This window comes from Hemicordylus capensis, chromosome 5, assembly GCF_027244095.1.
Source record: "Hemicordylus capensis ecotype Gifberg chromosome 5, rHemCap1.1.pri, whole genome shotgun sequence".
NCBI lineage: Eukaryota > Metazoa > Chordata > Lepidosauria > Squamata > Cordylidae > Hemicordylus > Hemicordylus capensis.
This window is the reverse complement of record NC_069661.1, coordinates 234,643,483-234,660,537: the sequence shown is the minus strand read 5'-3', so window position 1 is coordinate 234,660,537 and position 17,055 is coordinate 234,643,483. Positions and strand designations below refer to the sequence as shown.

Below are 17,055 nucleotides of genomic sequence, written 5' to 3'. Positions count from 1 at the left end.
AGTGCTGCAGAAGATGTGGACTATTTTTTTTTTTTTAAGTATATTCTTCCTTTTCAGCTTCCCAGAAACTGAAGATTTTTACAGTTCTCAATCTGATTAGACAATCAGAGCTAGATCCCATAGGAAGCTGTCTTATACTGAGTCAGACCATTGGTCCATCTAGCTCAGTATTATCTACCCAGACTGGCAGCAGGTTACAGGCAGGAGTCTTTCCCAGCCCTGACTGGAGATGCCAGGGAGGGAACGTGGAATCTTCTGTTCTTTGCAGAGTGTTCTTTGCATCCCCTAAGAGGAATATCTCATAGTGCTCACATGTAGTCTCCCATTCAAATGCAAACCAAGGTGGACCCTGCTTAGCAACAAGGACAATTCATGCTTGCTACCACAAGACCAGTTCTCCTCCACATGTGGCTACACTGAATCTAAGGATACCTTAGGGGAATTACTTTTCTCTATGTATTTCTATGTAACTGAGATGCAGAATACACGTGTGTACTGCAATCCTTGGGACACCTCCTTTTGCTATTCCAGGTGTGTTAGCTCAGCAGCCTGCCCAGCAGGATCTTCCCTGATAGACAGGTGCAAGGGCCTTGTAGTCTTTGGGGCCATGTTTCGATTTCGGACACAGCTGCACGGCCCAGCCGATCCGGCCGCAAGTTCTGCACCTTGTGGCATGACTTGAGGAATCCCTAGACTTCCTGATCATAGCTCAGTGCCAAACTACAGGTTATGCAAATGACCTGTTTGGTTCAGATGTGACTAGTTGTTTTTCTGTGCTAAACAGCAGTTGTCCGTGGGCAGGGGGAGAGGGATCCAGATTTGGATAGTCCCGTGACAGCTGGAGAGCCTTAGGTTGGCCACTCCTGGAACAATCAGCCCCTCCGTTGTATCACACAGCACACAGCCTGGCTCTGCTCTTTGGGCATCCTGGCTGACACCAAGTATGGATTAGCTAGCTAATCTTAAAGCAAGAGGGATGCTTACAGATCAATACAAGTGCTGGCTACTGTCGGAGTATCCATCATTTCTCTACAAGAGGGGATTACCGTATTTTACGGACTATAAGACGCTACAGACTATAAGACGCACCTTAATTTTAATCCAGTTTTTCAGAGTTTTAACATATTAAACTGTTAAAACATATAAGACGCTCCTGAATTTTGGCGGATATTTTTTGAGGAAAAAAGTGAGTCTTATAGTCCATAAAATACGGTAATGCTGGGCGAGGAGGGAGACTAGCCCCAGGACTGTGGCTTGGCTTTCAAAGCAGCAAGATGCCTTGTGACCCAATTCATGCTCTGCATGCTATCCAGTTACTTTATCTACAGCCTTAAAATGCCACGTTGAGTCCTCAGCTGTCTGCAAATGCTCTCTAATTGCTGAGGGAACGGAAGCAGAAGAGCCTTGTCATTAAGAATACATTTTATTGCAATTAGAAGTGTGTTTTTAACCTCTGTCTCTCCCTGTATTTTTTTCTTCCTTTTGTCTAGGCCCCAAGCTCCTTGCCTAAATCCAAGATGGTGAGGCCCTTTTAAATAGGAACTTTGCTTTAAACGTTGTTTTTAAAGTTTCCGTTTGTATAGTGGCATGCACACCACTCCTGCTTTAGAAACAGTGGCTGACATCCTTAGAGAAGGAACAAATGGCTCAGGATGACTGCGTGGCTGTGCTAAAAGACCAGGAGGCTCGTTCTCACAACTGAGTAGGAGTAGTAAGGATGTGCACAAACTGAGGTTCGAGCACCGGTTTGATGCAGTGCACAGGTATTTGGGCTGAGCACTGTCCCAGCAGGAAGCTGCATAGGGTGGCAAAAGAGCAGGTAAGCACCTGTTCTCCTCTTTCTTAAAGCTCCTGCTCCCACAGTGCCAAACCAGTTCGGACCTTGTCTCGAACCGGTACTTGAAACTATGTTTGTGCACATCCTTGAGGAGGAGCATCTAGCCAGACTCCAAACCCCATCTGTGGACCTGAGAAACAGTTGTGTGTCAGAAAAAAATCAAGTTGGAGAAGTGATCATGTGCTAGCCACGATCTGGGTAGGACAGCAGTAGCCCAAACACACTGAGTGCCAAACATCATATCGTGGGAGGAGGAAAAGCATATTTCTGTGCCATCCTACCCAGAACGCAGTTAGCACACACTCACTTCCCTCCTACCTCGATTTCTGCCCACACACTACCATTTCTTGGGAGCACACACAGGGCTCGGAGCTTGGCTGGATGCTCCTCCTGCCTGGCTGTTGGTTGGAGAACCAGTCCAGGGATTTTTGGAACTGCACTCTTGCACAAAAGTTCCCTTTAAAACATGGAAGGCATGCTACAGGCACAAGCAAGTGCAAACACGCTTGTGCTAGCGCAACATTATTCTAGAACCTAAGCTCCAAATTCAGAACACGTAATTAGTGAAGCCAATACAAACTACAGCTATGAGTTACAGGGTGTCCAATCTCTTGTTTGGTTCTTTTTACCTTTTCCAGTATGTGAGATCCAGGAAGGAAAAGACAGGTGTGCGATTGGAACCTGGGGTCATCTCTGTGTCTGAACCATCATCAGACTGGTTGCTGTAGCAGGGTGACTGGGCTGGTGAGGCACTTGAGGTGGTGCTGTGAGCATCAGAGTCTGCAAGACGAAAGAAAATAAAGCTCACTGCATGAACTCGGTTGTCACCTAATTAAGTGTACAGATATCTGCAGACGGTTAGACTGTTCTAAAATAAGGAGCACATTTTCTTTGTTTTTAGAGGAGGTCTGTCAGTGTTGTAGCAGGAAATTTATTCGACAAAGCATTCCTTCCAAAGTGAAAGAAAAGGGAGAACGCTCTTATGCTGGGAAAGGATGGTGGCGCAGTGGTCGAACCCTTGCTCTGTATACAACATTTTAATTGTTGTAATGTTTTCATATTTTTATCTGTTGTTTTTATTGTTTTGTTGTAAACCGCCCAGAGACTTGTGTTTTGGGCGGTATATAAATGTGTTAAATAAATAAATAATAAATCAAAGATCCCAGGTTCAATCCCCAGTATATTTAGGTAGGGTTGGGAAAGACCTGTCTGAAACCCTGGAGAGCTCTGCCAGTCACTCACTGTAGGCAGTACTGAGTGAGATGGACCCATGGCCTAACTCTGTACAAGCCAGCTGCCTGTGTTTTACGAGATAATGCTGGCCAGGTCCAGTTTTTAAAAAGCACGTGTACTATCCACTTAGTGGCTAAAAAACCAAAACCGGTTGCTCAACTAAAATTAGAGGCATCCTGTTAGCTGATAAAAAACAGAACTTTTGATTAATCTAATGGAGTAAATGTTGTAGCCCAACTTCCTATCAGTCTCCACTTGCAAGTACAAAAGAAGATACACCTCCAAGCTTCTGACCAAATGGTTGTATAGCTAGTTTCTATGGAATGCTGAGATCGCAAGATGGAAGACTCTTGCAGCTGGCAGCAAGGCACTCATGCACTGTGGCTCTCCTGGTTTCTCCTCATAGCTCTTCAGCTAACTGGGCAAAAGATGGGTTTGTTATACTCAGCGGGAAGACAACAACTGTCCGTATTAGCCCAGATCAGTGTCTATTCTAAGGGCTGGTGTCTTCCTTGCGACAGGGGAATTTTTTTTGCCATGTAAACTGCTTTGTTAAAAAGTAGTATAGAAATATTCTAAAATAATTATAATACAATAATAATATCTGTTCCCCTTTTCTTATTACCCCAAATATGGCCACTAAGATGCTGTTGCTAAGGGTGTGTGTGTGTGTGTTTTAATCATGCATTATCCTATAGTTTCTCCAAGGAACTCAGGAAAGTGTACATAGAGCTATCCCACTTTTATCTTTGCAACACCTGAGCAGACTTCCTTGGAGACAAAATTACCTTTGCCTGTATGTACATACAGTGACCAGTCCAATGAGAGCTGCATGTCATGGAGCTATTTATAATGTAAATTGTATTGTTTGAAGAAGGAGAAGAAAGCTGATCCGTTTGCTATTTGGTTGGTTTTCAGTTTTACGATGGAACTACATGAATGTTAACATTCCAAAGTCCTCCAGCAACTGTCCTTTACTCGGGTCCAAAAATAAACAAAGAAGTGTTGTTGTTTTTAAAAAGTATTTTGTTTTAAAATGGTTTTAATTGTTTCTGAATGGTTTTCATATTGTTTTTAGCACTGTGTTTTGAATTGTGTGTTTTTATGTCTTTTAAAAGTTGTTGTACACCACCCAGAGCCTCTGGATGGGGCACTTTATAAACGTAATAAATAAATGTAATAAATAAATAAATAAATAAAAATACAACACATACACAAGAGTAGCAGATAAAACATACTGAGGCTGTTCTCACGTGCACTCTGACCCAGGCTAGGGAAGCCAAGCCTAGGTTAGGCTGCGCGTGAGATCCGCTGGCCCGATCCCAGAGGTGCAGCACCGCCTAGCCCAGTTTCTAAACCCGGCTCTTAGCCAGGGTAAAAGGTTCGAGCAAGCCCTTAACCCGGGCTAAAACGTTCGCTGGGGCTACGTTCAGCATCAGTGGAAACAGAGACGGGCACAAAGAATCCCCCAATGCATTGCACATGTTGCACGGTGCATTGTGGGATATCTGGAGGCCGGGATATGTCATCCTGGTCTCTGGAGCTCTAGCCTACCACACAGCACAGATCATCTGGGAGCAGGGACCACACGCTCAGCAACAGTCAAGATCTTGTCGGGGGGCGGAAGAGGTGAGTTCAACCAGCCTTCCCCACCCCTGCCCCCACCTCATGGTGCCTGCACACACCAGGGTAAACTTTATGGAAGAGTTCTGGGGTCAACCTACTGTGTCGCTTCAACTCTTTCTGCAGCTTGCTTATTTGATTACTCTTCATTCTGCTACCAGAGAGTGTTTTCATCTTCTTTGGCTTCAGTGTAGTTTTGAGGCTTGGTCCAGCTCTTGCATCCACCACCTGAAAGACAGCAGGGGATAGTTCACTACAGTTATACTCCAGCTTCTGCAACCATAAGCTGGACCTACTGGCAAAGCTACACAATTAATGTCATCTCTCTTTAGACTAGTGAAGCTGTGAACAAGAAAGCACTTCTACGGCTTCCTTCTTCTCTGACATAAGCCTGCCCATATGTTACAGACCTCATCTCAGTCCCCCAACCCCCACCTTCTGAAATCAGGCGAGTGGGGACAACTGAGAGGACTTTCTGTGTGGTGGGATTCTGCAACAGTTTCTTATACAAACTTATACTTTGGTTTCCATCAAATTTCATCAAGGGTAACCATGGACGCTACAGTGGGATAGGAAACTTGCAGGAACTTCCTGCCTGACAGGAACTGCCAAAGATTCTGCACACAGCTGCCTCGTGTGGCAGACTGCTGAACTGCATCCAGAACATAAAACTCTCAGGTCCCAGCTGGCCCCACCCAGCCATTGAATCTTCCTGGAACAGGAAGAGTATAAAAACTTACTATTTGGAGCATGGTTTTGCCTTTAACCAAGAAGCATAAAGGTCATGGTTCTGGTGTATTGTCATCAATGAGACTGACCCTTGGCTTCGGTTCCGGCTCGTGGCTTATCTCCTGAACCTGGTTTGTGTCCTTGACTTTGATTCCCAACTTGCTTCCTGACTCTAGAGCCTTGTCTGTTCTCCGACACTTCCAGTCCCAACTTCCAACTTCTGAACTACCTGCGGTGGCTGTCCACAAGCAAGCCTTTTCACAACTACACCAGCTCCTACCTGCCCTTATGACTTCCCTGCCCCCACCCCACAGATCCTTGCCCACCCCAAAGCAGACTGCCTACACCCAACTGTGTGTGAAATGTCTGTAGACTCTCCTGCTAAAGATAAGGCTGCTGGTGGGTTGAAGGGCTTGGGAAGCAGAGCAAGTTTTTTAAAAGGGGGCCTGATTAAAGGGCTTGAGAAATCCTGCTTTATACACACATTTCCACTATCTAGAAATCCAAAGCACCAGGCAATACAAAAATCCAGACAATATACAACTCAGTTACATTTAAACCCAAACTAAAATAAGGAAACATTATCGTACAACTCCATTCAGTAATGCAGGTCTGTGAACTCTCCCAAGCTTGTCTTGAATAGAGTCGGAACTGATCTAAGTTCTTATCTCTATATGGAGTCAATAGAGGGCTGGCAGCAGGAGAAACCAGAAAGACCTCCTCCTGGAACCCAGCTGAGCCCCTGTCATTAGCCTGCAATCTTTGCAACCTCGGATGTTTTAACCCCCAATCTGTAACATTGTTATTGAGTATATTTATATACTGCTTTTCAACAAAGACGTTGGTTTACATAGAAAAAAGCAATAAGGTCATTCCCGGTCTCAAAGGGGCTCACAATCTAAAAAAGTAAGACACGCTGGACATCAGCAACAGTCACTGGAGATACAGTGCTGGTGTTAAATAGGTTCTGCGGCTTCCCCTCTGCTAAATAACCGCCCAGAGATGAAAGTTTGAGGCGGTGCACAAATTTGGAAGATAGAAAGATAAATAAAACGAGAAGCACTAGTTTAAAGGTTCCTCTTTGCCTAGCGTAGCAGAAGATCACTTTACTTTTTGCAGCATAGGTTCACTTCTTCCTAACTTTTCTCCTTCTCTTTAAAACGAGCAGCACCTGGACTATCAGTGGCTGAAGACCGACAGAGTTGGCCAGAGGCTCCCAACCCTTTTTAACAAGTGTGCCCCTTCTACTGTAAACCTTCAGCTCAGATACCCCACAAAGGTTGTGTGCTGTGGTATGAGGAGGCCTCTGAGTACTGCCTGGAAGCCCTTCAAGTACTCCTAGGAGGTACAGGGGGTTCTGTTCCTCGCCTACTACTGTGAGAAACGAGGCTTTAGGGCTATGGGGAAAGTGGGGTTAGGTTGCAGGATGGAGGGGGAGAGCCCCCAAACAGCCCCAAATATACTGTGCTGCAGGTTCCCCATGTGCCCAGGCACACCCCTCAGGACGGAATGCCTCCCAAAACTGCAAAAAAATGCAGAGAAAAATACATCCCCCCCACAGGAAATGAGCCACAAAATGGCTCCTCCTCCTGTCTTCTTTAGATAAAATGGTGGCTCAAAGTGACCTCCGCAGACACTTCTGGCCCTCTAGGAAGAGCAGATACATGGGTTTTAAGCCATTAGTATCTGCAGATGCTGGAAACAGGAGTCTATTAGTCACCTGCGGATATGCGGAACTGCGAATAGTGGTTCTGTGGATAATGAGGTTCTCCTGTACTCGTACCCCGTTGGGAACCCCTGAAGTAGGCAATGTTGTGCTAGAAGGACCAGTGGTCTGACTTGGTAGAAAGACATTCAAACAGAAACTCCATAGAACTGGGGCAGCTGATTAAAAACTCATGCTGCTAACCCCATCAAATGGCACCTCTCTCAGTGTTCCTTCTAAGGTGTGCGCATGCACATGTGCTCACATGTTTTTTTGATGTCCGCTCAGTTAATTTTAGATCCCGCTCAGGGGCCCCCATTCTGAATGCACATGCATACACACACTGCCTTGATACTGCCAGTGCCACCCAGAACAAGATTCATTCCAGACACAGATTGGGCAGGTGGGGTGAGAAATAGAGAGTACATTGCTCTCAATGAAGAGCATCCATTTTCTGTTGATCTTGAGGGAAGGACTAATACATTGTAAGAACAAATTTCAGATTTGGATATTAACTATAAGCAAGTAATTCAGTGGTATTTCTAAGTACAAAGGGCAGAGAGACAACAGATCTAGAAAGGGAGATCATCATCATTACCTTGCGTATGTCCATCAAGACAAAAAACAATCTGTAACCATTTAAGGTTTCTAAGTAAGTTAGTTTTTAAGGCAATTAAAATGGTATGGTGCCTGATTTTAGACAGGCATCGGATAATAGCACCAAAGGCAGCAGGTAATTGCAGGACTACAGCAGCAGCAATAGGCATATTACACACTCTCTCTCTCTCTGTGCCTTTCTCTTGCTTAATTACTTTGAGCAGTGCAGGGCACAGAGCCGCCTACTTTACCTGTATAGCCTCAGAGCATTCAAAACGTCTCTGAAAGCTCAGATAAGTGGGAGGCGCTATTTACACAGGTCCTCCCTCAAAGCAGGATCCCTCACCTTAGCACTGTGAAGGAGCCTGCGAGTTCTCATGTTTTTGAACACTAGCACAGCTATCAGCAAGGTCTCCTGCCTAGAAAGAGTATCGGTCTAGAGCAAGATTCTCTTGCACTTTACAAGAAGTCCTGAAAAATCAAACTCGATTCATGCTTCCTCTTTTTTCATACTTCCACTGTAATCCAGGAATGTTGCATATTTTGTCTGTGAAGAGTGGAATGCACCCAAAACACAGGGATGGGTCACACATCTCCCCACAAAAGGAGAAGTACAACTGCCAATTCTTTGCACATTACATCAGGAGAACAATTCACGCTTCCTGCAAAGTCTGGCTGTGCTAAGGAAGAAGATAACCTGCACACTCAATATAGTCCCAAGGAAACAGTTCCTGGAGAGACCCATTCTCTCTCTCTCTCTCTCTCTCTCTCTCAATCTGTCTGCCCATCGAGATCATTAAGGGAGGCTCTACTTTGCATCCAGCCACCCTCAGAAAACAGGCTGGTGAATTAGTCAGGGCAGGGCCCAATGCAGCCTGTAAAGGGAAGACAGTGATTTGTCTTATCAAAAATATATATATTAATTACTTTTTTAACTAAATAATTTCTCAGGGAAGAGTTAAGAGTCATACCCTGGTGAGTCAGCCCCTGGTGGCGCAGTGGTAAAACTGCCGCCCTGTAACCAGAAGGTTACAAGTTTGATCCTGACCAGGGGCTCAAGGATCCTGACCAGGGGCTCAAGGTTGACTCAGCCTTCCATCCTTCCGAGGTCGGTAAAATGAGTACCCAGAATGTTGGGGGCAATATGCTAAAATAATTGTAAACCGCTTAGAGAGCTCCGGCTATAGAGCGGTATATAAATGTAAGTGCTATTGCTATACAACGTATACTTATGACTCCCAGGGATTCCCAACCTTGAATCCCCAGATGTTGTTTATACTACAACTCCTATCATCTGCCCAGGTTATGAAATTCCCCATCCTGGGAGGCACATCTAGCAACATCCCTGCTTGCCTTTAGGAAGGCTGGTTAAAACTACCCTTTCCTGGTGAGCCTTTGACAGAGAAACGTAAGAAGCTGCCACATACAGAGTCAGTCCACTGGTCCATCAAACTCAATATTGCCTACACTGACTGGCAGCAGCAACCCAACTTTTCAGGCAGGGGTCTCTCCCAGCCCTACCTGGAGATGCCGAGACTGAACCTGGGACTTTCTGCATTCAAAACCAAGGCTCTACCACTGAGCTATGGCCCCATTTCCTATGGGGAATATCTTACAGCAAACAGTGGCTCACATGCAATCCATCCATCCAAATGCAAACCAAGGCAAATACTACAAGGATGTGTGATCTGGCCGTGAGACAGGTTCGGTTCTGATCCAGACTGGATTTGAATCGACCCGGACCGATCTCTGGCTCTGCTGAACTGGTTCGTGGGCTAGCTCAGGGGGTATACTTATAAAGGGAAATACGGCAAGGATTCCCCTTTACAAATAAAGGGGGATTCCACGGAGGAAAGGGGTAGGGGAGAGAAAAGATAGTTTTTACCTTTAAAAATCAGGCACTGGGGGCAGTGGAGACATCAGAGGCAGTGGTGGCGGCGGCTCCTACAATCCCTCCACCGGCCTCTCAAATGACCGCTGGGCCAGTTGCGGTCCAGGCCTCTGCACACACGCGAAAGCCATTTTTGTGACCTCCGAGATTGCGCACAGGCCATTTGCCTCACCATGTGATTTGCGTGGTGATGCAAATGGCCTGTGCGCAATCCTGGAGGTCACAAAACTGGCCTCCCAAACTGGGTCGGGGTTTGGAGGAGCCACTGCCTGATTTTTAAAAAGGTAAAAACTACATTTTCTCTTCCCTCCCCCCGCCCCACTCTAGGGAATCCCCCTTTACTTGTAAAGGGGAAATCTTGCCCAGTTCCCCTTTACAAGTATTCCCCACCAATCCGACCCACAAGCCAGTTCTTCGAACCAGAGGTCAGTCCCGTTCGAACTCGGACCGGCACCCTCCTTTGTGGGACTGGGCTGGTTCGAACCTGGACTGCCCGAACCGGGTCGGCTTGATGTTGAGCCCACTCACACATCCCTAAAACCCTAGGGCTGTTCTCATGACCCTAAACAGGGTAGGAGGAGCTCCTTGCCAGGAGAGGAGAGCCAAGCAGGCTTCTAATCAGCGATCCTGTTTGCAAAAATCAAGGTAGGAGGAGGAGGGGGATGTGATCATGTGGGATCCTGGAGCTGGACAGGATGGCTTTTTGTCCACTCACAATAAAATTCTGGGGACAGAATGTGAGTTGGCCGTGACCAGTCTTACCCAATTCCAGGTTCCCACTCAACCACTCTCCCTTCCTACCCTGAGCAATAGCAATAGCAATAGCACTTACATTTATATACCGCTCTATAGCCGGAGCTCTCTAAGCGGTTTACAATGATTTAGCATATTGCCCCCAACATTCTGGGTACTCATTTTACCGACCTCGGAAGGATGGAAGGCTGAGTCAACCTTGAGCCCCTGGTCAGGATCGAACTTGTAACCTTCTGGTTACAGGGCGGCAGTTTTACCACTGCGCCACCAGGGGCTCATTCTGAGGTGGGCCGGTCTTGGTTTATTCATTCAGGGTAGTTTCCAGACTAGCACTGCCCTCACTCACATAGGACTGTTCTACTCACACAATGGGAAAGACCGATTTCCACCAGTGCTTCCTATCCCTCTATTGCTGTCACCCCCCAAATTTTCCCCAAGGGGCATTGGGGGCAGCAGAGGAAACAGAGGAAAATTAGCAAATATCATCCTTTTCTCATTGTTTTAAAACTGAAACATTCTTATGACAGGGCATGAGTCTGGATGCTGCCCTCAGTTAAAAACAAGCCACTTTTTTGCAGTGATGGGCTTTTAACTCCCCACATAGTTTGGCTCTCTGCTTCACAACAAAAATGAAAGAGGGACTGACTACGTATCTACACTTTAACACACACACTGGTTTTTTTTAACCAGTTAACTGCCATGATTTCCCCAAAGAATTCTGGGGACTGTAGTCTGGTGAGGGTTCTCCATTAGAGATGCCCAGTCTTCCCTCCACACCTGCTCACAGAACTACAGTTCCTAGTTTAAAGAGTTCCCTGAAGAGGAAATTACTATTAAATGTCTTCAAGTCTATGGTGAAGAGAGCCTCTAGAGCAGGGCTGCACAACTTTAGCCCTCCTGCAGATGGGGGACTACAAGTACCATCATCCCCGACTACTGGCCACTGTGGCTGGGGATGATGGATGTTGTAGTCCAACCGCTGGAGGGCCAATGTTGTGCAGCCTTGCCTTAGAGAATGTGAGAGTGTAGACTCACATGATTCCAGTTCTTTTTTGATCCTGCTGGCAGCTTTTTCCATCTTTTCACCAGAAGGACACAGGCATTGCAGATATCTCCTGAGCGGGCCTCATGCAACCTGTAAAGGGAAGACAGAGATTTGTCTATCAAAAATGTATACACTAATCACGTTTTAACCAAATAAGCTCTCAGGGAGTTAAAAGCAATACAAAATATACTTATTACTCCCAGGGGTTCCCAACCAAAGGCCGTTGTGGCAGGAGTTGATGGGAGTTATAGTCCAACAACCTCTGTGGGGCCCAAGGTGGAGAACCCCTGTTGTAACCAACATGAGCTTGCATCACTACTTCCAGCAGCTTCAGGTAGAATGGACAGCCACTGAACTGGGAGGGCGGTCCGGCCATCCTGGCTCCTCTGGAAGATGGCAGAACCCAACTGGTTGGCTATACTAGAAAAAAGGCAGTAGAAGTAAACACGCACACACTCCCATACACAAAAGACAAAATCTTATTTGGAACCTTCTGAAGAGCTTCAGTTTGCAAGTTTTCCATTTGTTTGGTCCTCCTCAAATGTACTGATTATTCAGTAGCAACCTGCTATGGCAGCACCTGAGAACTTAGGTAACATAATAAAATTTAAATGGTTCCAAGGCAGAAAGCAGTGCGAGATACCCCACTGACAGCTTTAAAAGTTTAAAGCAAACTTTAAGCTCGGAGCTTGGTTTGCCCCTCACTCTGAATGCAGACAATAGAGCTCCATAAAAATACAGAGGCTCACATTTTGCACAGCATGATGTGGGTGTTTCCGATCAGCCAGCGCTGCTGTGGGCTTCTAAGGAAGTGCCAGACCACAAGTGCTCAAACACTTGAGTTGGGTGCCCATACTTTGGGAAACCGACTCCTGAAAGGCTGGTGCACCATGCTCAGTATTTGTGCAAGCACGTACTGTGCCAGTGCTTCTTTAGGACACCCACAGTAGCATGGGCCAGTTGGGAAAACCTGCGTAATGCTACATGGCACATGTGGGAGGAGTGATGGGAATGGCTGAAAGCTCTTACCCAAAGCAGTTCTGGAAGTCCTTTTCGTAACGCTTACTGTCGGTGAAACGTGAACTCGACGACTTAGCTCTGCAAATGCAGCAACCTTCTAAACTCCGGTACATTTTCGGTTTGTGGAAGCCAAACATCTTTTCTTCCCACTGTCAGCCTATAGGGATAATGGAGGAGTAGGCGAGAGAAGCAGCAGATCAAGCCTAAGAGAACAAAAAGCAACAACTTCAAAGGCTGTGAAGAAGCCCCCATGTGAGACTTTGCAAGCCCACACCACATCACAATCTAAAGTGCTCCCTGGGAGCTGACAATGTGTAATTTATCACTACACCCCACCATCTTCCATAAGGAATGGTGTCTCCAATACATTTCCATTTCTGTTGATCCCCAGCAGAGTTTCTCCTCCCAAGGCAGAGGACATCAAAGCAAATTCAGTCAGACATGTAGCAAGGTGACCTAAACGGCAATAGTTTAGGAAAGGAGAGAGAGAGAGAGAGAGAGAGAGAGAGAGAGAGAGAGAGAGAGAGAGAGAGAGAGAGAGAGATACCCTGTAAATGGGACAGGCTGCATCCACCGTATTTATCTCAAAGCAATTTCAGATCAGATTCATCAGGAAAAGAATTAGGAGGCAGGGCAGGGGACCAAAACACTCAAAGAAAAAAGCACTGTATCCCACTGAAATCTTTACCGGTTTGAAAAATGGCATGCATAATGCTGTGGAATCAGCTCAAATCACAAGGTATTCCCCATTAAAACTCCCAGAATTTCTAACCCACAGGACTATTCAGGATCTAATTTTCCTGATCACAAACAGCCAAATCAAAAATTGCTTCTCGTTTTTACCAAGCATGGCTAGCAGAAGACCCTCTTATCCTAGCCTTGGCAGAAAGATTTAATTGAATATACTCCACCTTATTAATGAACTAATTTTAGGGCAGCCTACAGAGTTAATTCATACAACAAACCCAAGCAGCAATCGACACTAAAAGCAGCAAGCAGACAAAACAATATCCTGAATCAAGACGACTGGGCAAATAAAGCCATTTTAACCTGATGCCTGACACTCATAGGGGTGACAGGTACATGGACCTGGGGAGTGCTCCCAAGAATATCTGTCATGTAACAACCACGCAACAATGTGTTTGTGCAAAATGCTCATTGCAAGAGCTGCTTCTCAGGACCAAGCTTTTCATATATTAGGTAAACCAGAGGCACATTTACTGCTGCGTCTTAAGTACCAACTCAACTAAAATACTCAAGTTGCGCTCAACCATATGCATGCCACCAATTCCTCTAGCTGCATAGTTTCAGGAATCTATCCTTGTATCTCAAGCATCCAAAGAATGCACTCTACCATTGAGTTGAGCCATCCCCTTCTTTCAGTTCCAGGACAAGGTCACAGGGTCTAGGGTGGTGCTGAGGAAGGGACAGTGTGTAACAAAGTCGGAAGGACAATGGCTGTATTAATCTCCCATTGATTTCTATAGCACTACCTATGCACAAGGCTCTTTAGAAAGAACAAGAAAGACCTGTCCTACAGCACCCAGAATCGACAAGACAACACAAGGGAGAGAACTCAGGAAGGGAAGGGAAGTGGAAAGGGGGAATAAGCTGGAGAAGAATATGGAGCTGTGTCAGCTGCACTAATTGAGGCTTAGTTGCAGTGGAGGAAGTGGACTAGGGAGCTGGACCAAAGGCTTTGTGGCGAGAACAGTGCTGAAACCTATGGCTGTAGGGTGGCTGGCCAATTCACACCTCCACTCACTGGGTCATCACAATCAACTTGCTTGTTGCTCAGCTGGTCATGAGAGAATTTCTAATAATAAGAACACAGGAAGAATATCTGGAACAGGATGCATCCCACTCCGACTGGAAATCCTGCCGTTTCACTCCCTATTCCTTGACGTGCTTCAGCTTAGTCTCCAGTTTCAGCTTGTGCACTCATCCTATTTTCTGTTCAATATCTCGTTTACTTGCAGTTACCAGCTCTATGGAGCTTTTACACACAGTGCTGTTTGGTGTTATTATCAAAACGGTCAGGATCCAAAGCAGACTTAGCAGGAAGCAAGTCCCACTGGACTGAAATCCCAATTCAGACAAGTTCCACCCAAGAGGAAAGGCTGTAGCTCAGAGATAGGGCATATGCTTTGCATGCAGGAGGTCAACCCCTGGCATCTCCAGGTAGGGCCTGGAAAGACCCCTGTCTTAAACCCTTGAGAACTTTTGGACAGTCAGTGTAGGCTGGCAATACTGAGCAAAGTGGACCAATGGCCCGACTCAATAAAAGGCATATTCTTCTTGTGTTAAAGTCAGTGGGAGTTGCTTCCAGTTAAACATAGTAAGCTCAGTCTCAACAAGCTGTTCTTCATTTTCCAATTCGGCCATCTCCAAATTAGACTGCACTTTAAACACCTGTCACCTGACCTAGATCAGCTTTGTCTCCTTCCTCACTCCAATGTTGGTCCAGAGCAAGTTCACATAACATTCTTAATACAGTTAGCAGCTGGTCCTAACTTTGCATTTTAAAAACTGGATTGGGGTAGGGGTGGGGCTCTCTCTCTCTCTCTCACACACACACACTCACTCACTCACTCACTCACTCACACCCCTAGATGTCAGCATCAAATAATTGGCACACATTGAATATGTCAAGACTGTTTGCATGGGAACATTTAGTTTTATGTTGGGACTTGAGTTGCATATGCTGACATCTACTCTTCAGAATCTGAGACCCAGCAATTCTGGGAGCTAACAAGTATTAAAATAGAGAGAGTATGCTCCTCTGTCACAAAGTCATGAGTTCAGCAGTCAACAAAAGCCAAACGCTGAGTCCTAAACTCCAAACCAAAAGAAGCTGACTCTCAGTAAGGTGCATTTTTGTTTGAAACGAGTAGAGACTGCAAAAAAACGCCTACATGAAAAACCTAACTCTGGAACCTAGCCAGTCCAAAATAACCCACCAAATGATGTGCATGTATTTGGGGGGTACCCACAATACCAGGAGCAAGAATAGAGCTCACAAAACACTACATATATCAAAGCTTCGACAGACCACAGCTTGATTTGAACATATGAAGCTGCCTTCTTCTAAGCTTGACACTTGGTCCCTTCTAGCTCTGTAACGTCTACACTAGATTAGGGGTTTCAGGTGAGGGTCTTTCCCAACACTACCTGGAGATGCTGGGCCTTGAAACTGGGACCTTCTGCCTGGAAAGCAGATGCTCTATCACCGAGCTACGGCCCTCGACCAACCCTCCCTCCCCATGTATGGAGAACACATACTCTGGATATTTTTGTCAACTCTCAAGCCCAAAATGGGTCTTGAACTGGAGATCTAAGGAATGTAACATAGGGGCTCATCCAGCTCTAGCCCAGGGAAGGGACTGCAGGGAGATGAGCCACAAGCAGACAAGAAAGCCTAATGCATTTTTGGCTTTATGAGCTGGTCTATGACCCTAATAAACTATCTGTCTAAGAAAGTCTCCTTTTTGTCCTTTTAGAACAAAACTGCAGTTACAGCAGCAATTATGGACCTGATGTTATCCAGCTATGCAAAAACCGAGGGGGTGGGGAAGATGGGGGGGTGGGAAGGAATGCAATCACAAAGTGGTGCTAGAAGCTAGGAAGGCAAACAGAAACCCACTGCACGGTCTGCTTTAGTGTCAAACGATTTTTGGAGTGAATCAGTATTTATACAGTATTGTCAAGGCACACAGCATTACAGAGTTCATAGGCAAAGGAGACCTCTCCCTGATCACCAAGGACTTTGCAATCTAACCTAGTGCCCAATAGTGAAGGCTGAAATGGGTTTCAGATACAATACTTTAAAAAAAAAAAAACTTAACAAATGGAAGACTGGTCTCTTGCTAACCCTCGGTGTACTTTTGTAGGAAGAGAGAAGAGTGTGTTTACTTATACATTTCAACTGCACAACCACCAGAGGCAAAATGTCATTCCACAGCAATCTCAGTTCATGTCTGTGCTACTCACACGCTCTGGTACCTTTGCAGAAATTATCAGTCCCAAATTCTTCAAGTTCCCCCACCCAGTGCCCAAGCATCATTTCTCTGGGACCAGTATAAAATTCCTCTCCCTGCAGCCCTGAAAGACCTAGTCTATTTTGCAAAACCAGAAGACTGTTGATGTCCTTTAGCTTCTTTCAGTCCCCTTGTTTTAAGCTCCTTACGCTTCTGGCTGTCAGATTTGTATTTAGAGCCAGACACAGATATTCACTACCCACAAATGACAAAGTGCCCTTTCTACACTGCTCTCTGTCCTTGGGATCTATCTAGTCATGGTTCTTCTACATATGCACTCTGGCGACCAGAGACCAAGTTTATTTCATCATATATGTTCTAGGACAGGGGTTCTCCCATTGTGGCTAGGGATGATGGGAGTTGTAGTCCAGCAACATCTGGGGACCCATGTTTGAGAACCCCTGTCTTAAGGCCTTTAAATCAGCACTGGCTCCCACCATCCCTGGGATCGCCAGGTCCCTGACTGCTATGATGCTCCTGCTACCACATCCTGTTGGCTTCTCCGGCCTGTGCATAGGAAATGCCAGCAGGAACCAAAGAACTCTGGGATTTGTAGTTCTTGAGAGAGTATTTTTTATTATTTAA

At 45.8% G+C, this 17,055-nt stretch overlaps 1 protein-coding gene across 8 annotated transcripts in view; it reads right to left on the bottom strand.

Moving 5' to 3' along the window:
- SINHCAF (SIN3-HDAC complex associated factor) overlaps nt 1-17,055 on the bottom strand; it is a 30,678-nt gene that overhangs the window by 5,586 nt on the left and 8,037 nt on the right. For 7 of the 8 annotated variants that reach the window (XM_053257209.1, XM_053257214.1, XM_053257212.1 and 4 more), the window contains exons 2-5: nt 12,443-12,636; nt 11,404-11,503; nt 4,795-4,921; nt 2,467-2,617 (exon numbers count right to left, since the gene is read on the bottom strand). In XM_053257209.1, coding sequence (XP_053113184.1) covers nt 2,467-2,617; nt 4,795-4,921; nt 11,404-11,503; nt 12,443-12,570 — 506 coding nt within the window. In that variant the 5' untranslated portion in view covers nt 12,571-12,636. The remainder of the gene's footprint in view (nt 1-2,466; nt 2,618-4,794; nt 4,922-11,403; nt 11,504-12,442; nt 12,637-17,055) is intronic. The other variant, XM_053257213.1, reaches the window with a different exon arrangement.